Genomic DNA, 24,434 nt, shown 5'->3' with positions numbered 1-24,434 from the left:
GGGAGGAAGGGAGGACCGGAGAGCCTTGTTTCATATTCACACCCAGGGTGGGGCGAGGTGTCGGAGTGGAGAGGAAAGGTGTCGGACTAGCGAGGAGAAGGTTTTTTAAACTGTTTAGACTGTGGAAATGTTCCCCTTATTCTTGTGTTCGGTCTAGCGAAGCACTGGTTCTCGATGCACCAGACAATGGGGTATGGGTGTATTGAAGTAGACGGGTGTTTACGCTCAACACCACCACTGACACTTGCATCATTATTAGAAACCACGGCTAGGGTTAACTGAAAAATAAATAAGGTAAGAATCAGACAAAATACATGGATCACCATCAAGACATGCAGCGTAAGTGATCCAAGTGAGCACGTGCTACACTCAACACTATCTGTGGCTGCCCGATAAACTAGCCTGGCACCAGCGGGAATTTCAAATATCGTCTCATAATTATGTCAGAATTAAAAGAGGCACCGGACCATTTGATGCCTGAAAATTGGTGTTGTATCTGTACTATAATACAGTAACATTAATCTGTATGCTATTTACATAATTTTATTATGTAAAGTTTGCATTAATGACATAAAAGGATACTGAGGTGCACTGTGCAGAATAAATCACTAAGGATGTGGTGATATGAAATTTCTAAAGCCATTTTGAGTACAAATCAAAGGGATTAAATTGCCATAAATCCTATCAATGAAAAATAGCAAGTGACCATGACTTGCATTGTTTGCATTTTTTCTTTTCCAAGTATGCCTTAGTAACACCGCCTGGATGACTCTGGGTATTTGGCCTTCAGCTCTACTTTAAACTGCCGGAAGAGAAGTCTGTTGTGTTCCAGTTCTACATCTTTCCTAGGGTGTAGGGAGGCCTGGGTCTTGAAACCTCGGTGTATTAAGAAAGCAGAATCCAAGACAATAAACTTGTATCCAGCCACATGAAGCTCACACACCTGTTGGAGAGTGAGTATTTTTAGCACCAACCTCTTTAATCCAGTGGCCACTGTTTAGTTTTATCCTGCCACTGCCCTATGGTTTCACTGAGTTAAGGGATGATCTCTTGTAATTACGGGGTTTGTAAAGGATGTATCTAATTCCTCCACTCTGAAAAGTCACTCCTAAGCTGAGTAAAAGCATTTGACAGTACCAAGAACAAAGGAAGAAAAACATCCCCAGAGCTGATTTATATTTCTGAACCAGCACTAAAGATGAAGGTGCCTGGGAGGGAAAAAATAAAGTATGCTTTGATACTGTAAAGTAATATCCTGTACTGACTGCATCTATCTATCTATCTATCTATCTACAGTATATATATATATATATATATATATATATATATATATATATGGTACGTAGGTGGGGGCGCCCACCATCCACTCACTCAATGTAGTGCTGCTCTCGGGTGTCTGCCCTGCCCTCTCCTCCATCCTTGTTTCCTTCCAACTTCTTCTGTCTTTTTTTCCTTCATTCTATTCTCTTCCTTCTGCCTACGAGTGACTTTACACTCCCTCTTCTGTCTTTCATTCCTTCATTCTTTCCTCTCCCTTCTGCCTGTTGCTGACTCTACACTGAGTGACAAGCTAAATGGTTTCCTGTACACCAGGAAACCATTTACTATGCTGGGTGGTAACCATATAACCAAATTTTGGCCCCTGGTGGTTTAGTGGGTAATTACTGTGCTCCAGTCGGATTGAACCAGTGAAGGTTTATATCCAAGGGGTGATTGGGGTTTATTGCTCATGTAATGCCACTCAGGGATGAGTAAGGCTGGTCACTCTCATCTTAAATGTCAGGACCAACTGCCTAGCCCCGGGCTTCTACACTCCTCATGGGGCAACGTAGGATTGGATGATGGATGGATGGATGCATATATATATATATATATATATATATATATATATATATATATATATATATATATATATATATATGTATATACATATATATATATATATATATATATATATATATATATATATATATATATATATATATATATATACAGTAAAAGTCCTGTAATCTGAAATGCAGGGGACCAAGGGTTTTTTGGACTATTGATTTTTTGGACTATTGGGAGGGTCCTTTGAAAACATTAGAAATATGTACATGATCTTTAAATAAACACTTAAAATTATATGGGTTTTTGTTTTACTCACTGGAAATGCATAGAAGTGTAGATGAACAGTTGCAGGCAGGTACATCCAAGTCCATGGGCAAGTCCAAGCCAGATAACCCCTTAGATAAAGCCCAGAAAATTTTGAAAAAAGACCAGAAAAATTAAAAAATTTTGTCCTGACAAATTTGGAGTATTGGGATTTTCAAATTACTGGTGGTCAGATTGGTGGACTTTTACTGTACAGTATGTACAGTATATATATATATATACAGTATATATATATATATATATATATATATATATATATATATATATATATATATACATTTTCTGTACTTTTAGAATGTTGTTACTGATCTGGAGATGAACTCGGTTAACTATATGCTGAAGTTGCCCTATTCCTGCTGTCCGCCATTTTCCTTTCATGGGACAGGGAGGGAATTGGGGGATGTTTGTACAACACTGCAAGAAGGCATCCCTCTCCAGCGCCACTTTTACAATACTGTAATTTAAATTTGTAGATATCAAATGCTGTGGTAATCTGTAGTGATGTCACTCAAATCTGGTGCTGTGTCCCATCCATCCTATCCCACATGTGTCACCCTGCACCTTATGCTCCATCAGCTTTGTTTTCTTTACGTGGAAATAAAAAGGAAGAAAAGGTTGAAATCCTGTGGAAAATAATCCTATCAATCTGGTGATTTAGTTGGTGCTGTGTGCATTAATCTGGTGATCTAGCTGATGCTGTGTGCATTAACACATTAACACACTCACAACTGGGACAACTCTAGTATAGTATTACATTCCAGCTACTGCTAGATGATTATATCCAGCTGAGTGAGTCACAGGAACTGTCGTGTTAATATTGGTACCATTAACCTTCTTGTAATCTGGACAACTTGAATACCTTACTTCAGCCAACACCAGATGAATTTACTCTGCTGAGAGTGAGGCATAACAGCCCAAGAGTGTTAATGGTGTTTTTTATTGTGTAAAAGCATATATGATAAATTATGTAAAAATTCTGGTCACCAAATAAAGAGTGATCCTGCAAGATGAGACTGTATCAAGAGAAAGAGCACTATACTATAGTACTTTTCTACACGTGTGTCCAGGGATCTCCAAATGAAGTAAAACTGACTTTGACTCTTCTGTATATTAATCTCTGGGATTTTGTTCCCCCAGCCTTTATCTTTTTTTTCCCATAACACACACAGAAACAGACACAAACAGAAAGAAAGACAGACAGACAGACACACACAAGGGACAGTATGAGCTTGACTCATTCCTGTAAATATACAATTAGGTATGCACACACACACACACACACACACACACACACACACACACACACACACACACACACACACACACACACACACACACACACACACACCAACCTGGCTGATTCTATTAAAGCCGTACTGCCTAAATCGCTCATCATAGAGAGGGACGGAAGCTGGGGCAAGGTAGAAAGGTTCCCAAGGGTCCCTCCACAGAACCTCATACAGCCCTCGTATCCTCCCAATTTCACCTGGTCCCCCTCGCTCCCACACTGAGTAGTCGGTGAATTTCTGTGTTGAAAGAGAGGGGGGGGGGGAATTATTGTAAACAGTGACTTTGTGGATGGAACGTAACTTCGGTAACTGGGAAAACAGAGCACATCTGTAAACATGACTGCTGTATGAACAGACTGTTTGGTAAAACTATCATCTGTGAATATCATTACCTCCCATCTGACACCAAACTCCTGGGAATCAGCCAGAAGAGATGATCATGATAGATATGTCATCAGTTTACTGTCCTTGGATAATTATCTTACTCCTTTCAGTCTTCTCTTTTACTCTTCATACTAATATTAATATACTGTTCCACACTCTTCCTTTAGCAATTCTACCTGTAATTTACTGTTCAAGATTTTCTCTGATGCCCTCTGTATTTATCATCATAATCATCATCATCATATATCATTACCATCCCTATCATCATCATCACCTCTAACATCTTTCTCCCTCCTGGGAACCCCCCAGTGGTGGATAATCATGAGAGAACCATCTCCAAGCTACTTCAGCCTCACATTCCTCTTGCACTTAGTCATTCCTTGTTCTCTCTCTCAGTACATTCACAGCATCTCAATGTATTTTTCTTTATTCATTCAGTAACTTTACATCTCACTTCTATAGTCCTTTCTTTCATAACAAGTTACTTGGGTTCAACTTATGTCCGCATTTATTATAAAAAAAAAATAAATAAATAAAAGTACTGTAATTCCCAAGGCCTGTAATCTACAGAGTTCTTCATCCCTCACTAAAAAATTTTCATTCTTGTGTGAGTGTTGGTAACATACTTTCTTGAAGGGTCCTCTTCCCTTCCAAACTAACCATCTTGTTCTTCCAAACGCAGTACAATACAGTAAACTCTCACTTATCCACTGTCACAATATCCGGCCCAACGCAATATCTGGCACTGCTGGCTCAGCTCTATTAATGCAATATCCGGCAAAATTATGCAATATCTGGCCCCAGAATGGGACGTAACCAGTGGTTCTATGCAATAACCGACATTGAGGTGTATCAGCTGGCTTGTAAATGGTAGCCAACTGGCGCTAAATTATGTATTTTTGTATTTATTGTATTTTATGCTTAATTTTCATCTTTTACTGATGGGAAAGGTTTAGATTTGAGAGTTGAGACAGATAATAAAGCAAAAACCAGCTCAGGGCTGAATACTGAGCTCATGGGGGGGTACTATGCAGTATCTGGAGTTTTGCAATATCCGGCAAAGGGCTTGGCTGAATTATGCTGGATAACAAGAGAGTTTACTGTTTAAGCTTACTGTTAAATTGCCAAAGAGTTAGGTCTGCCTGGGGTCCCATTTTTTCCCCTGGCAAAATATCTCTCCCCAGTTATTACACTATATTTAAAATTCTGCAGCATCTAATATGCTTTTTAATATGGAATATATTCACAATTACTTTTCTCCTACCAACCACTCTAGGCTCTGCAATCACATTTAACAAACACTATATGCAGTTTTGCTGTGTTTATGGAGTGAGTGGGGTGGGGTTTATGATTGGTGAGAAGTGGGAAGACATGGTGCTTCAGTCAAGACGAGAAATGGAGAGAATCATCATCATCATCATCCAATCCTACGTTGCCCCATGAGGAGCGAAGAAGCCCGGGGCTAGGCAAGTTGGTCCTGACATTTAAGATGAGAGTAACTAGCCTCACTCATCCCTGAGTGACATTACATGAGCAATAAACTCCAATCACCCCTTGGATATAAACCTTCATTGGCTCAATCCAATTGGAGTGCCGTGTTACCCACTAAACAACCAGGTGCCAATATTTGGTTATATGGTTACCACCCAGCATAGTAAATGGTTTCTTGGTGTACAGGAAACCATTTGGCTTGTCACTCAGTGTAGAGTCACCGACAGGCAGAAGGAAGAAGAAAGAATGAAGGAAAGGAAGACAGAAAAGGGAGTGTAAAATCACCCGTAGGCAGAAGGATGAGGAAAGAATGAAGGAAAGAAAGACAAGAGAGGATGGAAGGAAAGAAGGATGGAGGAGAGGAAAGGGCAGACAAACGAGGGCAGCACTACATCGAGTGAGTGGATGGTGAGTGCCCCCACCTACCACAGGACTGAGAGAACATTACCATTAACTTCTTGAATCTAGTGATGGCCTGTTGATATTATTCCTGCGATATTCAGACTACCTGATTTAGTTTAGGGGAGATTTTTTTTGCACTGGAGGGGTTAGATATAGCCATCATTACTACAGGTGCCTCCTAAACTGAATGCAAAATTGTCTAGGGATAGCATGATAAATTTTTTTTGAAAAGTTATCCTACTTAGGGGGTTACCTATGAACATCCTGGTTGGTTGTCACATCCTGGCTGTTGCATCAGTAACTTAAACAATGGCTGGGAAAAAATATATTAGGTTGAATGATTCAACACTGAATGATTCCATAAACATTATGTTTAAACAGAGGTTTCAGGGCCCTTCGGTTAATGCCCTTGGTGTTGTGTGGTGTGACATGACTTCCTTAAAGTCTATGAAAGTGAAACACTTCACATTAAAAAATTGTTAGTTACTGATGGATGAACATGGCTGCTCTTAGATATACTCCCACTTAAATTGCAATCTAAGATCATTTTGCCTTGGGACAAATTAGCCAACACAAGGTCTTCTCACTCAGAGAGGATCATGAGACTGTCCAACAAAAATGACTGGCAAACTAAATAAACTTTAAACATTTTACTTTTAACTCCTTGAGGCCAGATGATGTCCTTATAAGTTTTTCTTGCTGCTGTCTGATGATTTTCTTCAGTTCAAGATATGCCTCTCATATTCTAAGGAGTTTATTAAGGTTATACCTAATTCTTCCAATATTAAAAGTCTACCCAGGGCTGAATAAAATCATCAGTGGATGACAAAAATAAAATGAAACAGACAATCCAGGTTTACCAGGTTAAACATATGACCTGGGACAAATTTAAGTACCTGACATTTGAGGCAAAGTTCCTGGTAGAATGGCCTGGCCTGTCCTCGTTCCCTCATAGCAAGAAGCTCCTCTTTATTCACTGGTTCAGTGGCATCCCCTTTTATTTCATATGCTGGAACCACCCACACCGTCTTGCCTCCCTGCTGTCCTCTTTTAACCCCTTCTGATAAGCTTCCATGCCCCTCTTCCTCCTGGACATATGTACAAAAGGCCCTGTGGAGTCCAAGGCTAGGCATCATGTCCACATCCACAACAAATATGAATGGTGTGACAGCTGCCTTCCGGGCTGTATTGCGTAGCAGATTATTGGGGTACTCAACTCCTTGATATTCATAGTTCTTCCACATCTTCCCTTCTTGCTGAATATTGCAGGTAGAATATGAGGCAGGAGTGAGGTCAGGGTCTAAGGCAGCTGCAGGGTGAAATATAGAGGAGGCACGTGGGTCTGTGGTGGGGTGTATATTTGGGGGTGAGCCGAGGGGGTGAACAAGACTGAAAGTGGCATTTTGCCGCACTTCAGGATGGCAGTGACGTAATAGATGTATTGCTCGTACAGCTGCCACCACTTCACTACCCACAGCAAATACAGCTACTGACACTGCTCCCTGAAGAAAATATTCATATTAAAACTTATCATTACCTTTTTTCAGTATCACTATTTTCCAGATCTCTTTTCCCACCCAAGGATGGGATGAAGAAGGGTCCAGAGAGCAAGATAAAGCTTGAAAGAAGGAGAAATGAACCAAAAATCTGCCCAATTAAATGGTCTACACTCTCATTGATTCATCATTTATGCTCTTGGAATTCTGACTACCTCACAGGTATAAACATCCACACTTAAGCACATCACATCACCTATCAACTAGAGTCAGTCTAAAGACTATCACTTCACCATGAAAAACAGGGGTGTCAATCTCTTGCCATACACTCTTCCATACAAAATTCTTCCAACCAGCTCAATTCACTGTCAGTTTCCTAGCTTCATCACCCTTCACACCTCACTTTCTCACACATTCACTTACCATATCTATCCAAATTCTTGGCCTACTATTCCTCCTTCCACCTTCAAACTCTTTCAGATATACCCTTTTCACCATTCTATTCACACACATTCTCTCCAAATGAGCATACCACCTTAGTACACTCATTTTGACTTTAGTGTCCACAAATTTCTTGTCATCTTTCATGAATCACATTACTCATTATCATATCCACTCTCTGCAGTCCAGGCACACTCTACAACAACCCTATGTCCACTGCTCTCACTATAGACTTTTCGTTTACATGCCACACCAATGTCTCGAACCCATATGTTAATCTATCTATCTATCTATTGCCAGACACCTTAATCCCATACAGGGTGACCACAAACAAATCGCCTTCATGTCGCCCTGTCCCCCGCCATGTCACTACCCTGCTCCCAGCTCACACACCCCTCTCTCATATACTGTATCTCTCCACTCCATTCCTCCATCTCATCCTTGGCCTCCCCCTCCCTCACTCCCCCTCCACCTCACTCACATACACTCTCCTCTTCAGTCTCACACTCTCCATCCTCTCCACATGGTCAAACCACCTCAATGTGTTTCTCCTAACGCTTCCTATCACATCCACATCCACACCACAACGTTCCTTCACATCCTCGTTTGTCAGCCTGTCTCTCCATGTCACTCCACAGGCTCCTCTCAAATAACTCATTTCCACCGCTCTCACTCTTGGCTTGTGTCCCTCCAGCAAGGTCCAAGCTTCACTTCCATACGTTAGAGTTGGTATCAAAATACTGTTATGTAGTAACTTTTTCACTTCCAAGATCACTTCCCTGTTTCTTATCACTGCTTTCAAGGAACCAGCAACTTTTCTTCCTTGTTGTACCCTTTCAAGCACTTCACCCTCCAAACTTCCATCCTTACTCATCACATTACCCAAGTAATTAAACATACTCACACTTTCCATTTCCTCCTCATCCACTCTCACTGTACATTCACTGGCTTCACTTCTCTCGAAGAACATAACTTGACTCTTCTCTACATTCACTTTAGGTTGTTTCTTACACACTCTCCCAAACTCATCCACCAAGCCTTGCACCTTCCCTTCGTCTTCACTTAACAACACAGTATCATCTGCAAATAATAGTACAGGGAGTTTCCAAACACTGCCCTCTCTCATTAGGGCCACTCCAGCATCCACTGCCCTACCTTGTATCTCTTTTATAACCCCATCCATGTACAGACTGAACAATCATGGAGACATGACACATCCCTGTTTCAACCCAACCTTCAAATAGAAAAATTCACTCAGTTCAATATCCACATGCACTGCAGTCTTAGCACCCTCATACATACTCTTCACAGCATTCAACAACTTCCCATCTACTCCATATATTCTTAATACTTTCCACAATCCTTGTCTATCCACCCTGTCATATGCTCTCTCCAAGTCCATGAAGGCTGCATACAACTTCTTTCCCTTCTCTAGAAACTTTTCCACTAAAGACCTAAGAATGAATGTCTGATCTACACAACCTCTTCCCTTCCTAACACCTCCCTGATCTTGTCCAACTAATTCCTCTGTTATTTCCCTAACTCTGTCAATAAGTATCCTACCATATACTTTGCCTATTACACTAAGAAGACAAATGCCCACACACTTCTTTTTCCCCTTTTCCTTTGTACAAGGGAATAATTACACCTGACTTCCAATCCTCCAGGACTTTACTTTCCTCCCAGGCCAATCTGCACATCTTCCACATCCATTCTACTACTATCTCTCCCCCATGCTTCAGCATTTCACCACACACTCCGATTCCTGGGTCTTTCCCCATTCTGACTTTCTTCATTGCTTCCACAACTTCCATCCTACTGATTTCTTCCTGTCTTCTCACCTCCCTCCTTCTCCCAGTTATTCCCCAGCCACTTATACTTGCATTACTTTCATTCTCTTTGTTAACAATTCCCAGTGTTCTCTCCATCTGCTCACTTTTTCTCCCTTCTCCACTAGTAACCTACCATTTTTATCTTTCACTCCCGTACTAACTTCATTGCCACCCTAACTCTCTTTACCTCTTTCCAGAACATTTTCTTACAGTCCCTCCACTTTACATTCAAATTCCTTCCAAATTCCTCATCCTCTCTCTTTTTACTCTCTCTCTTACTAATCTTTTCACCTCTCTCATCCTTTCTACATATAACTCTCTCTTCCGTATCTCAACTTCTTCCATGCCCCTATTTCTCATCCATCCATTATATGCTTTCTTCTTTTGTGCCACAGCCTGTCTCACCTCTTCATTCCACCACGCTGTTCTTTGCACCCCCTTTTGTCTTCTCTTCACCCCACACACCACCTCACATGCTGCACATATTTCTCCCGTGAATATCTTGCACACCCCTTCCACATCCCCCAACTGCTCCAATCCATATTTCCTCCACTTCTCTCTTATAGTCCGCCTTTTTCTCATCCTCTTGTACACTTCCACTCTCCTTACATCTACTCCTTCCTCCCATCCTTCCCTTCTTCAATTTCTCCATTTTACTTGGACCTTGATTCTGACCACCACTTGGCCTGCCCCAATCTCTATATGCTCTTGCATCCATTACACACTTTCGCAACTTTTCATCCACACACACATAATCAATCATTGCCTTCCTTTCATTCAGTTCACCACCCACCCTTCTCATCACTCGCCATGTATACCTGTGGATCATTTTGTGCATGAAGAGGGTATTGGCTATCACCAACCTGCTCCTGGCACAAATGTCCACTAAAGCAGTGCCATGCTCATCTATCTCAGCAAGCACATCCCACTCACAAACTACTCCAACCACCTCCACATTCCCTACTTTACCATTAATATCACCAATCGAAAACACTCTTTCATTCCTTTCAAAACTTTTCCATGCACACTTCCACATTTGTCCAGAACTCTTCTCTCACTCTGCTTGCATGAGCTTGCACTGGTGCATACACGCACACAATCGCCCACATTTGTAGTCCAACTTTCAATCTTACCCACACAATCCCAGAACCAACTGATCCATACTCTCTTATATTCTCATTCCATCTGTTACTCACAATAATACACACTCCTTCTCTTGCCCTCTCATTCTCACCTACTCCCACACATACACCCCATCCACACTCCCATTCTCTCACACTCTCTCCTCTCTATTTACTTTCAGTTAATCCGCATACATCCACTTTCGCACCCTGAAGTACCTAGACAATCTCTCTCTCTCACCTCATCATTTGCACCCTTTACATTCCATGTCGCCATCCGTATCATGTCCTTTGTTCAGTCCTTAGTCGTCATCTTTTAGTCAGTCCTGGTCTTAGGCTTCTTGTTCATATTTTTAGTTAGTTGTTTTCCAGGGAGGAGCACTAACCCTCTGCCAACCCACTTGCTGTCGTGTAGGGAACATGTGTCGGTTGGTTATAAGGTTAACACCCAGCGCTGCAAATGCTTTCCTGGTTTACAGGAAATCATTTAGCTTGCCACTCAATGTACAGCTACCCTAAAAACAGAGTACCACTACACTAAGTGGGTGGATGATGGGCATCCCCAAGTACCACCTTGATGTGGGCATTAAAACTCCCTTCATGCAAACCTTTTGCAACAGCCACTGTCAGACCTTTACTTCATATCAAGGTCTTCATATCACTAAACACTTTCCTTCCCTGTGTTACAGTACTCTACTTTTTGCTCCCTTTGCACATTTACCTTTTCCTCTATAACTGTATCTGGGTACTTAAGTCCCTCACAAATTCCGAGTCTCTAATAATGCACTATCACATCACACTATGAATCATCCTCTGTCTCAACATCCATCACTCTGCTCTTGCTCACATTTACTTTCAAAGGCTGACACTCACAGATACCCACAAAATTCTGCTCCAATCTACCAAAGTCTTGTCTACTTTCTGCAAGCAACACAGCATCATCTGCATACACTGTGTTTGAGATACTTCATCCTTCACCATTCATTATCAACACCAATGCCCTCTCCTATCTCACTCGATATCAAACACACATTTTCTTAATTTCTACAAAATTGTACAGAATGGAGATACAGAATCTGATGAATGCTGTTGATAATGACATGTGTGAAAACCATTTGGCAATTTTAAAAACCTACAAAACTTCACCCTCAAAAGCTTCAAACTTTTAGCATAACACAGTTTTATGTATTATTGTTGCTTCTAAGGGAACCCTATTTAACAAACTGACAGAAAAGGATAAACTTATGAAATGACTAGATAAGTTACATGGGTTCAAGAATTAAAACTAGTAACTATGCAAACCACTGACAATTGCTTTGTGGCATTTTTATATTTTGGCACCTCGGTAGTTACTGAATGCAGCAGCTCATATGGTCTTCCTCTTCCAACATAACCCCCAACTTCACTTTCAAAGATATCCTAATCACAAACAGTGATCCTTTTTCTTTACTGACTGCATCTCAAATTTAACACTTGTAAGGGCTAAAATCCCCTTACAGACCACACTGAAGTTCAGCGGACTCCAATGGGGGCAATTTTCAATCACTGGTGGGGAAGTAACCAGTTTTGGAACCATTAATATCATACTAGGTTAATCATTGCAAAGATTTCATAAAAGAACTATAACAATGTGACCTTTCATCTAAGGATGTTATGTTCAACCACAATAAAATTCTTAATTTACTTATTATGTGACACTACATACATTTTGATGGGTTAAAATTTGGTAAGGTTAGGGGTATGAGGAGGCTATGTAGTTGAGTTCAAAAGTAAATACAGTGATCCCTCCAATATCCAATGTAATAGAGCCAAAGGCATGTCCGGATAGTGATCCTGTCCGGATATTGGGCCCCAGCCTCCTGGACTTATACTTATGGACCCTAACTCAGAAAAACACCTATACAATTCCCTCTGGACATGCATTGCACCTATTTAAGACCCAAATCACACAATAAGGGACATAAAAGACTGAAATAAATGCAAAAGAACCATAAAATGAGGTTTTAGAGGTGAGTTTATACAATATTAAACATTCTGGGTACTTACAAGCCCCTGGCTCCAGGACTGGCTTGAACCACCAGTTTGCAGTCCACAGTCAATCCTTTGCACTCTAAATTCTAATTTCTTAACACTGCACAACACTGTAAATTCCCGTGCGTTCTAGTGGCGAGGTATTGCAGAGTATTCACTGTTTATTCACAAAAAACGAGCACCTGTGGCTCGCATTGCTATAAGCATCTGCTCTCAATTGGAGTTAGGCTGTGACTGTTGATGATGGCGGGGTAACAGAGTTGCCAGATCGCAACGGCCACATTACCAAACTTCTCAATTTTCATTACCATTTTTAACTTTCATTACCAAATTTGTAGAGCTAGCATCTATTCTTCACTAATTATATACACAAGTGGAATACATGTAATCACTCTTCTTATAATTAACAGCATGATGATTATTGTCACGCTATATAGGCTACCAAATTAATCAAACAATCCACCATCTCCATCCTGTGTATCATTATACATCTGATTCATTACCAAACGAATTTTTCATTACCAAATTGGCCCACATTTGGTAATGAAAAATACCAAATGGTAACCCTGACAGGGGAGGGGGGAGGGGGGAGGAAGGAAGGGGTGAAGGGACCATGGTGTAACAGCTGTTCGGCGCCAAGCGGCAATTTCAAATTACGGGTGGGAAAAGAGTCAGCTTCTTTTCTAATTTTTTGCAGTTTTTGGCCCATTTTGGGAATATTGGATCCCGGGACGAAAATGTCCAGTTACTGGGGATGTCCGGAAAATGGGCGTCCGGATATTGTAAAAAAAAAAGTCCGTTGGGTGGCTTGCTGGCCTCTCTGTTCATGTACAGGTAATAGACCATAACCCACATGCTGAGCTAAAATGGCTGTCTGGGTCCCTACCGAATGGCAAAAACCATCTGGCTGCCAGGATAACTTGTGGCATACCGCCAGCATTTGAGTAATATGGACCGCAATTCACAAGCTGATGAAAATGCCTGTCTGTCTCCCCACCGAATGGCAAAAGTCATCTGGCAGCCAGGATCACTGGTAATGTACTGCCAGCAAGTGAATAATACTGACCACATCCCACATGCGGACGAAAGCGCCTGTCTGTCTCCCCACCAAATGGTCAAAGTCGTCCGACCAGCCTCGCTTCTCCTCCCCCAATTCCACCTGCGTCCCCTTCCATGCTCCTCGCTGCCAGGGCCCAGGCTTATCTCTCTCCCCTCCCTGTCCTCCCCCACTATCCAGCCAACTACCATCCACCAGTGAGTTTTTAGAATTTATGTCAATTTATTGGTTAAATCAAAATTCCGAAAACACCAAGAGAAAGCTCATGAAATACTGCATCTAGACATATGCTTCGCTCTCACAAGATGTAGGCAAAATTTTGCGCTAGAATGTTGGGAAATTATTTGAAGGTATTTTTTACACTTGATTAACCTTACTTTCACCATGTTTCTGTACTTTTACTCATTAGTTTTGTGTGTTTTTTTTAGCTTTTCGTAAAGTACAAACACCAGCAAAGATGTTGGTATACTATTTATACCAATATAACCAATTTCTGGAGGCATATTTGGCTGTGGATTATTTTTTATTTATTATTTATTTTTGTGCCACGGAAGCAGCCATAACTCAGTATTCCTGAAACTTAACTACTTTTGTAACTGTCTTAAGTGATTTTTTTGTGTGGATTTTTGTTGTTTATGCATTCCTTTCTAAGTGTCTAGCATTACAATGGATATTCCCATGTGTGTTTTGATGTCTACATAGCCGAAAGAACGAAGAAGACTGCCACAATTATGAGGGGTACTGTACATTATAGGTAGGGTATTTGTGGATTTTTTTTTGTTTATGCACTGTTTTCTTAGTGTCTTGCATTACACTGGATACTCCCATGTGAGTTTTGATGTCTAAATACAGATGAAAGACTGGAGAACAGTGCCAAAATTAGGAGGGGTACTGTACATACAGTATAGGTAGTATATATATATATATATATATATATATATATATATATATTTTTAATGCATTATTGTCTTAGTGTCTGGCATTACTGTACTTCGAATATTCCTATGTGTGTTTTGTTTAAATATGGCAGAAAGACTGGAGAACACTGTCAAAATTAGGTGGGATATTGTGCATATAAATAGAGTTTTTGTGTTTTTTGTTGTTGTTTATGAAGTGTTTTCTTTGTGTTCGGGATTATATTGCATGTTACAATGCATGTTTTGATGTCTAAAAAGAGCCAGAAGACCACAGAACACTGCCAAAATTAGGATGGATGCTGTAGATACCACAGGTAGTAGCATGGGTATACGTAGTGTAAGGGTAAAATAGAGAATATTGCTCCATATCCGAACACTGCCTGTATCTGGATATGCCTTTGGCTCTATTTTGTTGGATAATCAAGGGATTACTTATCCTTTTTATATATATATATATATATATATATATATATATATATATATATACAGTATGTCAAGACCTATGATTCGTGAGTTTCATGGACAATGTCCAGAACCAATTAGAAACTTAGGTAATCACTGTACTGGTACCTCCCTCTCACCTGCCAGTTCTTGACAAGAGATGGTATTTTGTGCAGGTGCTGCAGTGAGCACTGTGTCACTAATGTAACACCTTCTCCTGGGTGCTTATGTCCTCTCATTCCAGTTTTCTGTTCCCAAACTCCTCGAACAGCGCCCACAGCCACACGATAACCCCCAGATCCATCCAGCACCCCCCATCGTGCTATACGGGTCAGGGTTAACTGATGGTCATCTGACACCTGGTAACACATTAACACACAGTACTGAACTGCAAGCTGCTAGTTACTGCATATAATCAAGTGTCTTAACAAGCTGTAACAATATTAAGATACAGTACTAATATTTCTCTGAGGACTCTTTTAAAGTCTAATAGAGGATAAAGAACTGAAAAATATGAGAAACATTGTGAACTCCATCACATCTAAAGAGTTTCGTTGATGAATTGTCCTTCCTGCATGCAGAACTCAGATATATAATGCTATTTGCCTCCTAAAGTATCTCAACACATCTGCACTCAACAGACCTCATTTGTGCTCTGCAGCTCACCTTTTTTTTTTTTTTTTTTTTTTTAACGGACCTTTAATTGTAGTGCTGGAAAGTGATGCCTCTGCATAGCTGCACCACTACCTGGTTACACAAATGTTCCTCAACTCCCTCCCTTTTCCTCAAAATGAGGATGGTACACTGCAGAAGGGCAATTTAAGCCTGTGATTCACTCAGTTCAGATTCAGATGAGTCTAGGACCATAACAACAACCTATACCTAAACTGCATACTGTATTATGGTAAATCTACTTACTGTATTATTTCCTTCCAAACACTAATATTTGTTTCCCTGCACTAAAACATGTAATATCTTTATGCAAAGTGGAATACAGTCCAATTCAGTCCAATTCAATGTGCATTTTTTTTTTTTTAATTCATAACCTACACTTACCTTTTGTCCAACATAAAGGTCATGCCTCCTATGTAACTGTGAGGGTTGGTGTTGCTTTTCAACTTCCCCCATCCGTGCCCTCTCTCCAGTGACCACTTCCCTCTGTTTCAGCTGCCATGTCAGCACTAAATTTGTCACCTAAAACACAAGGAATGTTAGTGACATTTAAAGCAAGAGTAACTACGCTTTACATCAACATAATTTATGATAACTACTCCTATTTCTTCCACGAACTTAAAAACAGTGGGAGAATCACCAAGCAACTCTGTCTTTAACTCTAGACTAAGTCTTTCGATGATAAATTTTAAAAATTAATATTTTTACCACATGTAGGCCTATATAGCAATTCCGAATACTGTACTGTATCATACTGGAGTGGGTCTTTCACTGGATATTTGTTATGTTTCATAGATTACCACAGATACCGGGTATTTTTAAAATTACACCTGTTCTTGCATCTTTCCTGTCACTTCTTATTACTTTTCTTTCCTTTACAGGTGGCTTTACATTGAGTGACTAGCCAAATGGTTTCCTGTATGCCAAGAAAGCATTTACAACGCTAGGTGGTAACCATATAACCAAACCATACGTGTTCCCTACATGTCAACAAGTGGGTTGGTGGAAGGTTAGTGCCGCTCCCCATAAAACAAATAACTCAAAGTCAAATGGCCACCCTTATGGGATTGTGGCATCTGGCAATAGATAGATAGATAGACAGAAATATGTATCTATCTATCTATCTATTGCCAGATGCCATAATCCTGTAAGGGGTGACCATTTGACTCCGAGTTATTTGTTTTACAGGGAGGGGCACTAACCCTCCACCAACTCACTTGTTGACACGTAGGGAGCACGTATGGTTTGGTTATATGCTTACCACCCAGCGTTGTAAATGGTTTCTTGGTTTAAAAAACTTGTTATATCATTCATACTGTCACTCTGACAAAGGTACCGCCAGGAGCCAAACCTGCCACCAAACTCTTCTAATGCACATCTTACTATTGGTGTAATTTAAAATTCCTTACCAGTATGTTAAGTTTGGATAATTTTGGTTGATTAAGTTAGGATAGGTTCAGTTAGATTAGATTAGGTCAGGTTAGATTAGGGAAGATTGGCCTGACTAGGTTTAGTAAGTTAGGACTGAAATTGGGGTTTGGCCTAACAGGTGTGCATGGGCTTTCAAGGTTTGGTTAAGTGACAATCCTAAGCTGTTAAAATCATGGGGGGGTCTGGGGGCAAAGCCCCACAGTTAGATTAAGCTTGGTTAGAATACATTAGATTAGGGTGGATCATTAGGTTTCCTAAAGCCCTGAGTGTTTGATGCACAGACACAATCCATTGGTGAGATCACTGGTAAGCAATGTGCCCAGTTGGCGAGACTGTCCGTAAACAACACGCCCAGTCGCGGAGACTGTCAGTAAACACGATACTGCGGGTGAACTGGCCGCGTCCTTAAATACCTAAATATAGGTATATCCTGTTTTTCCTAGCCACTTTTTGTAGTCTAAGATAAATAAGTAATTGTATTGCTTACTGTACTAAAATTACTTTCCTGAAGATCATGAGATTGTATGAAGACAGTTAGAACCGCTGTGCCTGTACGATAAAGTTCGGGAATTTTTTCATTTCCCACATCCCTCTCATTTATGTTTTACAACAGCAGGTGTCTCCATCATCAAAACAACACCTTAGCATCATACATACAAGTATACATCAATATACGATGCCTCTAGATGCGATACCCCAACTTAACGATGGGGTTAAAATAACACCATACCCTGCCTAATGATGGCCAAACCCCGGTTTAATGATGGGTTTTGAATTGTTTTTTCCCCAATTTTGATTATATTTTTGACTAATATTGTATGTTTAGGTTGATTTATAAACTGTTTTTAGAATAAGATTAATGTGTTTTAGCCATAGGTGGGGTGAACATTGTCGATTTGGGTTCAGTTTACTAAGCTTGATTTTTTCCAGACTTATATTTGATGATTTTCAGATTTTATTTGTTGGTTTTAGTGAGTTATTTACAGGTGTTAGGCTTAGTTAGCTTCTTTTACAGCAATTAGGTCTTTTAGATTGGTTTTAAACTTGTTTTTGGACTCATTTGGGTGGGTTAAAGACTTGGTTGGGAGGGAAACAACAGGCTCAAAAATGCATTCCTATACTTTACACGTTAAATCTACCCTGAGATACGATACCCCACCTAACAATGGGTTTTTATTTAACCAAATGCATCATTAAACTGGGGTATACCTGTATTAACATGTAACAGAGGCCTGTAGTCTGTAAAATCTATCTACAGCCACAGGCTTTAATGCCTTAAGGAGTGGCCAGAAACAAAATGCCTCCATGTTCCCAGGACCCCTGCCATTTTGCTGCGTTCCCTCCTACTTACACACTCCTCTCTCATATACCTCTCTACTCCATCCTTTCACCTCATCCTTGGTCTTTCCCTCCCTCTCCCCTCCTTTCCACCTCACTTACATACAGTACTCTCCCCTAGTTAGTCTCTCACTCTCCTTCCTCTCCACACAGCTAAACTACCTCGATGTATTTCTCCTGATGCTTTCTATCACATCCACATCAACAACAATATGCTCTTCGCTTCTTCATTTACCAGTCTGTCTCTCCATGTAACTCCACATGCTCCTCTCAAATACCTTATTTCCACTATTCTCATTCTTGACTTATGCCCTTCCAACAAGGTCCAAGCTTCACTTCCATACATTGGAGCAGAGATCACAATACTGTTGTGCAGTGACTTTTTTACTTTCATGCTCACTTCTATATTTCTTATCACTGCCGAAAATTTTAATGACCCAGCAACCTTCTTCCCTGCTGTACCCTTTCAAGCACTTCATCCTCCAAACTTCCATCACTACTCATCACACTAATAAAGTACTTAAATGCACTCACATTTACCACTTCCTTACTATCCAGCCTCACTGTACTATACGTTCAGTGACTTCATTTCTAGTGGTAGGTGGTGGCGACCATCATCCACTCATTTGATGTAGTGCTGCCTACTTCTTCCTTAGCCTTTATCATTCTTTTTCTGTGCCTGCCCTCCTCTCTTCCTATTTCTCCCATCTCTCCTGTCACTTCTTACTGCTTTTCTTTCCGTTACAGGTGGCTTTACATTGAGTGACAAGCCAAATGGTTTCCTGTAAGCCGAGAAACCATTTACAACGCTGGGTGGTAACCATTTAACCAAACCATATGTGCTCCCTATGTGTCAACAAGTGGGTTGGTGGAAGGTTAGTGCCCATCCCTGTAAAACAAATAACTCAGAGTCAAATGGCCACCCCTTACGGGATTATGGCGTCTGGCAATAGACAGATAGATAGACTTCATTTCTCTCGAAGACCACAACTTTACTCTTCCTTACATTCACATTTAGACTATGTTTCCTGCATACTCTCCCAAATTCATTGACCAAACCATGCAGTTCGTCTTCATTTGGCAATACAGTGTCATCCGCAAACAACAGAACAAGAGGTTTCCAAACACTGCCATGTCTCATTAGGGCCGCTCCAACATCCACTGCCCTACCTTGTGTCTCTTTTATAACTCCATTCATATACAAACTGAACAACCATGGAGACTTGACACATCCCTGTTTCAGTACAACAGTTAGACAGAAAAATTAATTCATTCACCATCCACATGCATTTCAGCCCTAGCACCCTCACACATACTCTTCACAGCAATCAACAACTTCCCATTTACACCAAATATTTTTAACATATTCCATATTCCTTGTCCATCCACTCTGCCATATGCTTTTTCCAAATCCATGGAGGTGGGATACAACTTCTTTCCCTTCTTTAGAAACTTTTCCACTGAACACCTTAAGATGAATATCTGATCTATACAACCTCTTTCCTTCCTGAAACCACCCTGTTCTTCTCCAATTAATTCCTCTGATACTTCCATAACTCTGTCAATACGTATTCTACCACATACTTTTCCTATTACGCTAGGAAGACAAATGCTCCTGTGATTACCACGCACTTCTTTTTCCCCCTGTTCCTTTTCTGTAAAACCTAACCATTAAAATATGCTAGTTCAAAATTTACCTGGAGGACAGAAGCCACTGCTGCAAGAATGGCCACAGAGCGCCAGGACACAATGCCTGCCACACACCTGGGAAACATGGTGCAAGAGGCATGGTGGGGTCAGAGCACACAACAGATCACTGCCACCACACTCTGGTAAAGAAGGAAAATCAGTATGGTAGTTACCTAGGTTGTTTCCCTCAACACAAAACCTTCATATAACATCACTGTGAAACAGAAGTGTTCCTAATCTGCATCAAAAAAATACATCAAATCAAGGTTCAATGACTTTATTAACATATTCATGACTTAACAAACATTACTGTTAATTTGAAATTACTTAAGTACTGCACTAGTACCTTTTAATGGTAGGTGGTGGTGATCATTATCCAATCATTTGATGAAGTGCAGCCTACTCCCTTCCTACTACTCTCATTCCTTCCTGTCACTTTTTATTACTCTTCTTTCCACCTTTGGTCGATCTACACTTAGTGACAAACCTAATAGTTTCCTGTAACCCAGGAAATCACTTATAATGCTGGGTGGTAATCAAATAACTAGATCATGGGGTAAGGTGGAGCCTACTATGGTGCCCCTGTTAACTAGGTGGAAAGATGCAAATGTGGCATCCACCCAGGAACCAATCCTTCACACTTTTCCCTTTGTCGCGCTGTAGCAAGGTGCTGTCAACCATATGGGAACACTGGTTTACTGCACAGGACGGCCCTGTAGAGGCAGTTGCTTGTCTGTGGGTGATGGATCTGCTTGGCCAGACAGACTGGAGTTGCTCAGCAACAACAACCAGTACCCTTTTTTGTGGAAAAGAACTTTGAGTGTCCATATTCTTAATACCGGTATGTTTCTGATGATGAATTACTGGTATTACAGATCTTACTTAGCACTGTGTCCCAGTAAGCTATCTGCATTAACAGATAACATGCTATATTTTATAGTTAAAAAAAAAAAAAATGACATTAGTATCAGAAGGAAATAATTTTAACTCTTATGGTTGTGGTTCTTCTTACAGCTAATGACTGAAGTCTAGCAGCTGCACGAATACCATAAAAGCATTGTAATCATAACTACCGAAGACATTCAGCCAAAGAAATAAACCTTAAAACTGGCCTGAATGCATGAACAAATCGCCTCATTATAGAATTATAGACTGGCATGAGAGAAGGAGGGGGGGGGGGCAATATGCTCACAAGAAGACTGTGCACAGTATTTTTCACTGTGGAATGCATGGCTGCAGTAATGACATGAAATGTCAGTTTATATGTTTAACAATGAAAGTTTCTTTAGCTATACTTGTACTGTACTATATAGTACCGGTATGTGGTACAACATGGTAGCTAGCCAATGTTCTTAACTGGAAGTAACCACCATCAGCTGACGTACAGTATGGTAATTATGTTAATATATACAGCTGTTACACAGGCTGCTTGGTAATGTCATTTATAATATTGCCAACAAGGACAAGTAACCACCAGCTTATTAGAAAATTATGTTTATAGACATGCACAAATAACTGTTGAGTGCTTAGAAAGCTAATTTCTCACTACCACCAGGGCCACTACCAGCTACCGATAACTGAAGATATATTACTCCCCTGATATAATGGAAAGATAATTTTACTCTATCTACAGCCATACGCCATAATCCTGTAAAGGGTGGCCATTTGTCTTTGAGTCAGGCTAGCTGTTTTACAGATAGGGGCACTAACTCTCTGCAAACCCACTTGTTCATTTCTGGGAAACATTCCATCATCCCATGGTTAAAAACTATCTTGGCAGTCCCCCAAATGGTGACTGAGGGTTTGGATTTTACTCTGGATAATGATGTCTAGACAATTTTACGTACCGTACAGAGCAATCCCTAAAATTTCTATTTATTTATCTATTGCCAGACACCTCAATCATGTAAGGGGTGGCCACAAACAAATCACCTCCCTGTCACCCTGTCCAAAGCCATTTCACTGCCCAAATTTAAATTCCAGATTTCCAAAAATACCAGTATTCCTATGTTCCTATGTTCTGGTCATTGCTACTCCTCACCTGGCCCTAGGATGAGAAAGGAGATCCAGATGATGATGATGATGATGATGATAACCAGTATTCCAAAAGAATTTTGAAAGTATCAGTTAACTGAAAAAAAAAATAATAATAATAAATGAAGTTCATATTTTCATTCATTCATTCATTGCCAGACGCCATGTATCCCACACGGGGTGGCCAAGGGCTTAGAGTTAATTGTTTTACAGGGAGGGGCACTAATCCTCCACCAACCCCACTTGACACGTAGGGATGCCAACAGCATCTGGTGTTCCCAGGCGGTCACCCATCCAAGTACTAACCAGACCCAACGTTGAGTTCATATTTACCACTGAAAAATTCTTGATTTAATTTCCAGGATCATTGTTATATTGGAAAAGTGCCACAGAAGCCTACAGTAACTCAAGCTAGCCCATGCAAGACTCATTTAATCACAAGATCGATTTCATAATTTTTTGTTCCAAAAAAAAAAAAAAAGAAAAAAAAAAAAAATGTCAATGTTGACTGACGAGTTTTCACACCTAAACTTTCAAAACCACAACTGTGGGATACAGTAATAAATCTGAGCCCTGGCACATGAAACTGATTGAGGGAAAGCCAGTTAGGTGGGTGTCTATATATGTGACTCATGGTAATGATACAGTTCGTTTTCCAAAAGCCTCTTGATCCCAACCATTTCGGATTATGGTTGCTTACCTTAGTGATACCGGTAATTAAATGGCTAGGGAGCTAAGGCTCAAAGGGACTGCCTCTTCTCAGCGATGCTTTCATATAGAGGTCATACCTGTTCTTGAAAGCATTAACACTTGGGCTATTCACTACATGTTCAGGCAGACTATTCCATTTGTTTACAGTTCTTGCATTAAACAAATTGTTGCGTTTGGTAGTTCTGTGTCTTGGTTTGACTAGTTTGAGACTGCGGCCTCTTGTACCTATCTATGGTCTATTCAGGGCTAGCTGGAAAATTGGTCTGGGTTGGTACTGTCAAAACCTTTCAAGATCTTAAAAACTTCAATTAGATCTCCTCTTGTCCTTCTTTCTTCCAAACTTGTGAGTCCCAGCCTGAAAATTCTTGTCTCATACGGCAAATCTCTGAGCTCTGGTACCACCTTTGTAGACTGACTCTAGATCTTCTCCAGCTTCTCAATGTCTCTCTTGATCTATGGAGACCATGCTTGTACTCAATCAATGGCCTTACCAACCCCGATATACTGCCAAGAACATGTTTGGGTCCATGTAGCTAGATGTGTTTCTTATCATACCCAGCAATGAGTTTGCCTTTGCGGCAATGTTTATGATGTGTGCACTTGGTTTTATACTGGGTGTGATTATTACACCAAAGTCCTCCTGTTCTATGGACGATGGGTCAGTGTCCCCCACAGAATATTCAAATCCAGGGTTGCTCCTGCCGATGTGCTGTACTACCTCCCTTCATCCAAGTGTTATTTTCCGCTACAAAGATATTGTCTGTGATGAACAAACTCAAGCAGTTTCTATTTATTCTTGCTTATAGCTGGACGACTCCGCAAGTTTTAGATTTATTTACTGATTTGGCAACCAATTAAAACATTATGTAAGTACATGTTTTAGTCAGGTGACAAAAATAATTGATCAGCCAAACACAATACTTACAATTACGTACCTTTTGATGAAAATTTAGAAGCAACATGACATTTCAAGGGCCAGTGGCGTCGTCTTTATTTACATTCAGGGTTCGTGGTGCGGAGTTGTTATGATGAATCCGGATAGGAGACTGCATATACGATTCCAAACAAATTGTTGTACATAGTGAATCGCTGATTTTCTATCAGATGCATAATATCGGTTGATATTAGACAAAATAAAAGTTTGTAGCGTATTACATCCAATGAAATGATGATGAGCTAGTTATCAATAAACAGTACAGTATAATTGTTGTACTATAATATAGGACTTTCCAAGTCCAGTGGGGTTCATCTAAGCAGGGAGGAACACCAGCGCAGAACTCGAGACACCTTAAGAGTACAGGGTAAACACAGGAACTCTAGACGGCAAGGCGAAATATTTATTATTACACAAGCCTTTACACACAGTTTTGCATCTGAGATAGTGAGATCTATCTGGAGGAAATGGTCAAGTAGGGCGAATGGGAATTGGGGAGTGGGAGATCTGGAGGGAGATGTCCCGGACTCGCCGCTGGGGAATTCTCTGGACAAAGATGGGGGTCGAGG

At 40.5% G+C, this 24,434-nt stretch overlaps 1 protein-coding gene across 1 annotated transcript; it reads right to left on the bottom strand.

Annotated features, from left to right (window-relative positions):
* Window positions 1-748: 748 nt before the first annotated feature.
* On the bottom strand, window positions 749-20,272 carry LOC145413408 (beta-1,4-glucuronyltransferase 1-like). The gene is made up of 7 exons (XM_080283095.1): window positions 20,195-20,272; window positions 16,113-16,250; window positions 15,197-15,415; window positions 7,079-7,222; window positions 6,617-7,018; window positions 3,507-3,680; window positions 749-943 (listed from the first exon to the last, which is right to left on the bottom strand). The coding sequence occupies exons 1-7, from the start codon at window positions 20,270-20,272 to the stop codon at window positions 749-751; spliced, it is 1,350 nt and encodes a 449-aa protein (XP_080139221.1).
* Between the last annotated feature and the right edge of the window lie 4,162 nt (window positions 20,273-24,434).

This window comes from Coenobita brevimanus, chromosome 96 (assembly GCF_032717465.1).
Source record: "Coenobita brevimanus isolate Jiangsu-jjx chromosome 96, ASM3271746v2, whole genome shotgun sequence".
Classification (NCBI taxonomy): Eukaryota; Metazoa; Arthropoda; class Malacostraca; order Decapoda; family Coenobitidae; genus Coenobita; species Coenobita brevimanus.
Note: the sequence above shows the minus strand (reverse complement) of the source record. Positions and strands in the feature narration are given on the sequence as shown.

What these genes read in the sequence shown, in the direction of transcription:
- LOC145413408 (XM_080283095.1), bottom strand. Translation starts at nt 20,272, where the DNA reads ATGTTTCCCAGGTGTGTGGCAGGCATTGTGTCCTGGCGCTCTGTGGCC. An exon ending in CAGTGGCTTCTGTCCTCCAG is followed by an intron (nt 16,251 to 20,194) that starts GTAAATTTTGAA and finishes CTTGTGTTTTAG; the next exon opens with GTGACAAATTTAGTGCTGAC. An exon ending in ACCTTTATGTTGGACAAAAG is followed by an intron (nt 15,416 to 16,112) that starts GTAAGTGTAGGT and finishes ATGTGTTACCAG; the next exon opens with GTGTCAGATGACCATCAGTT.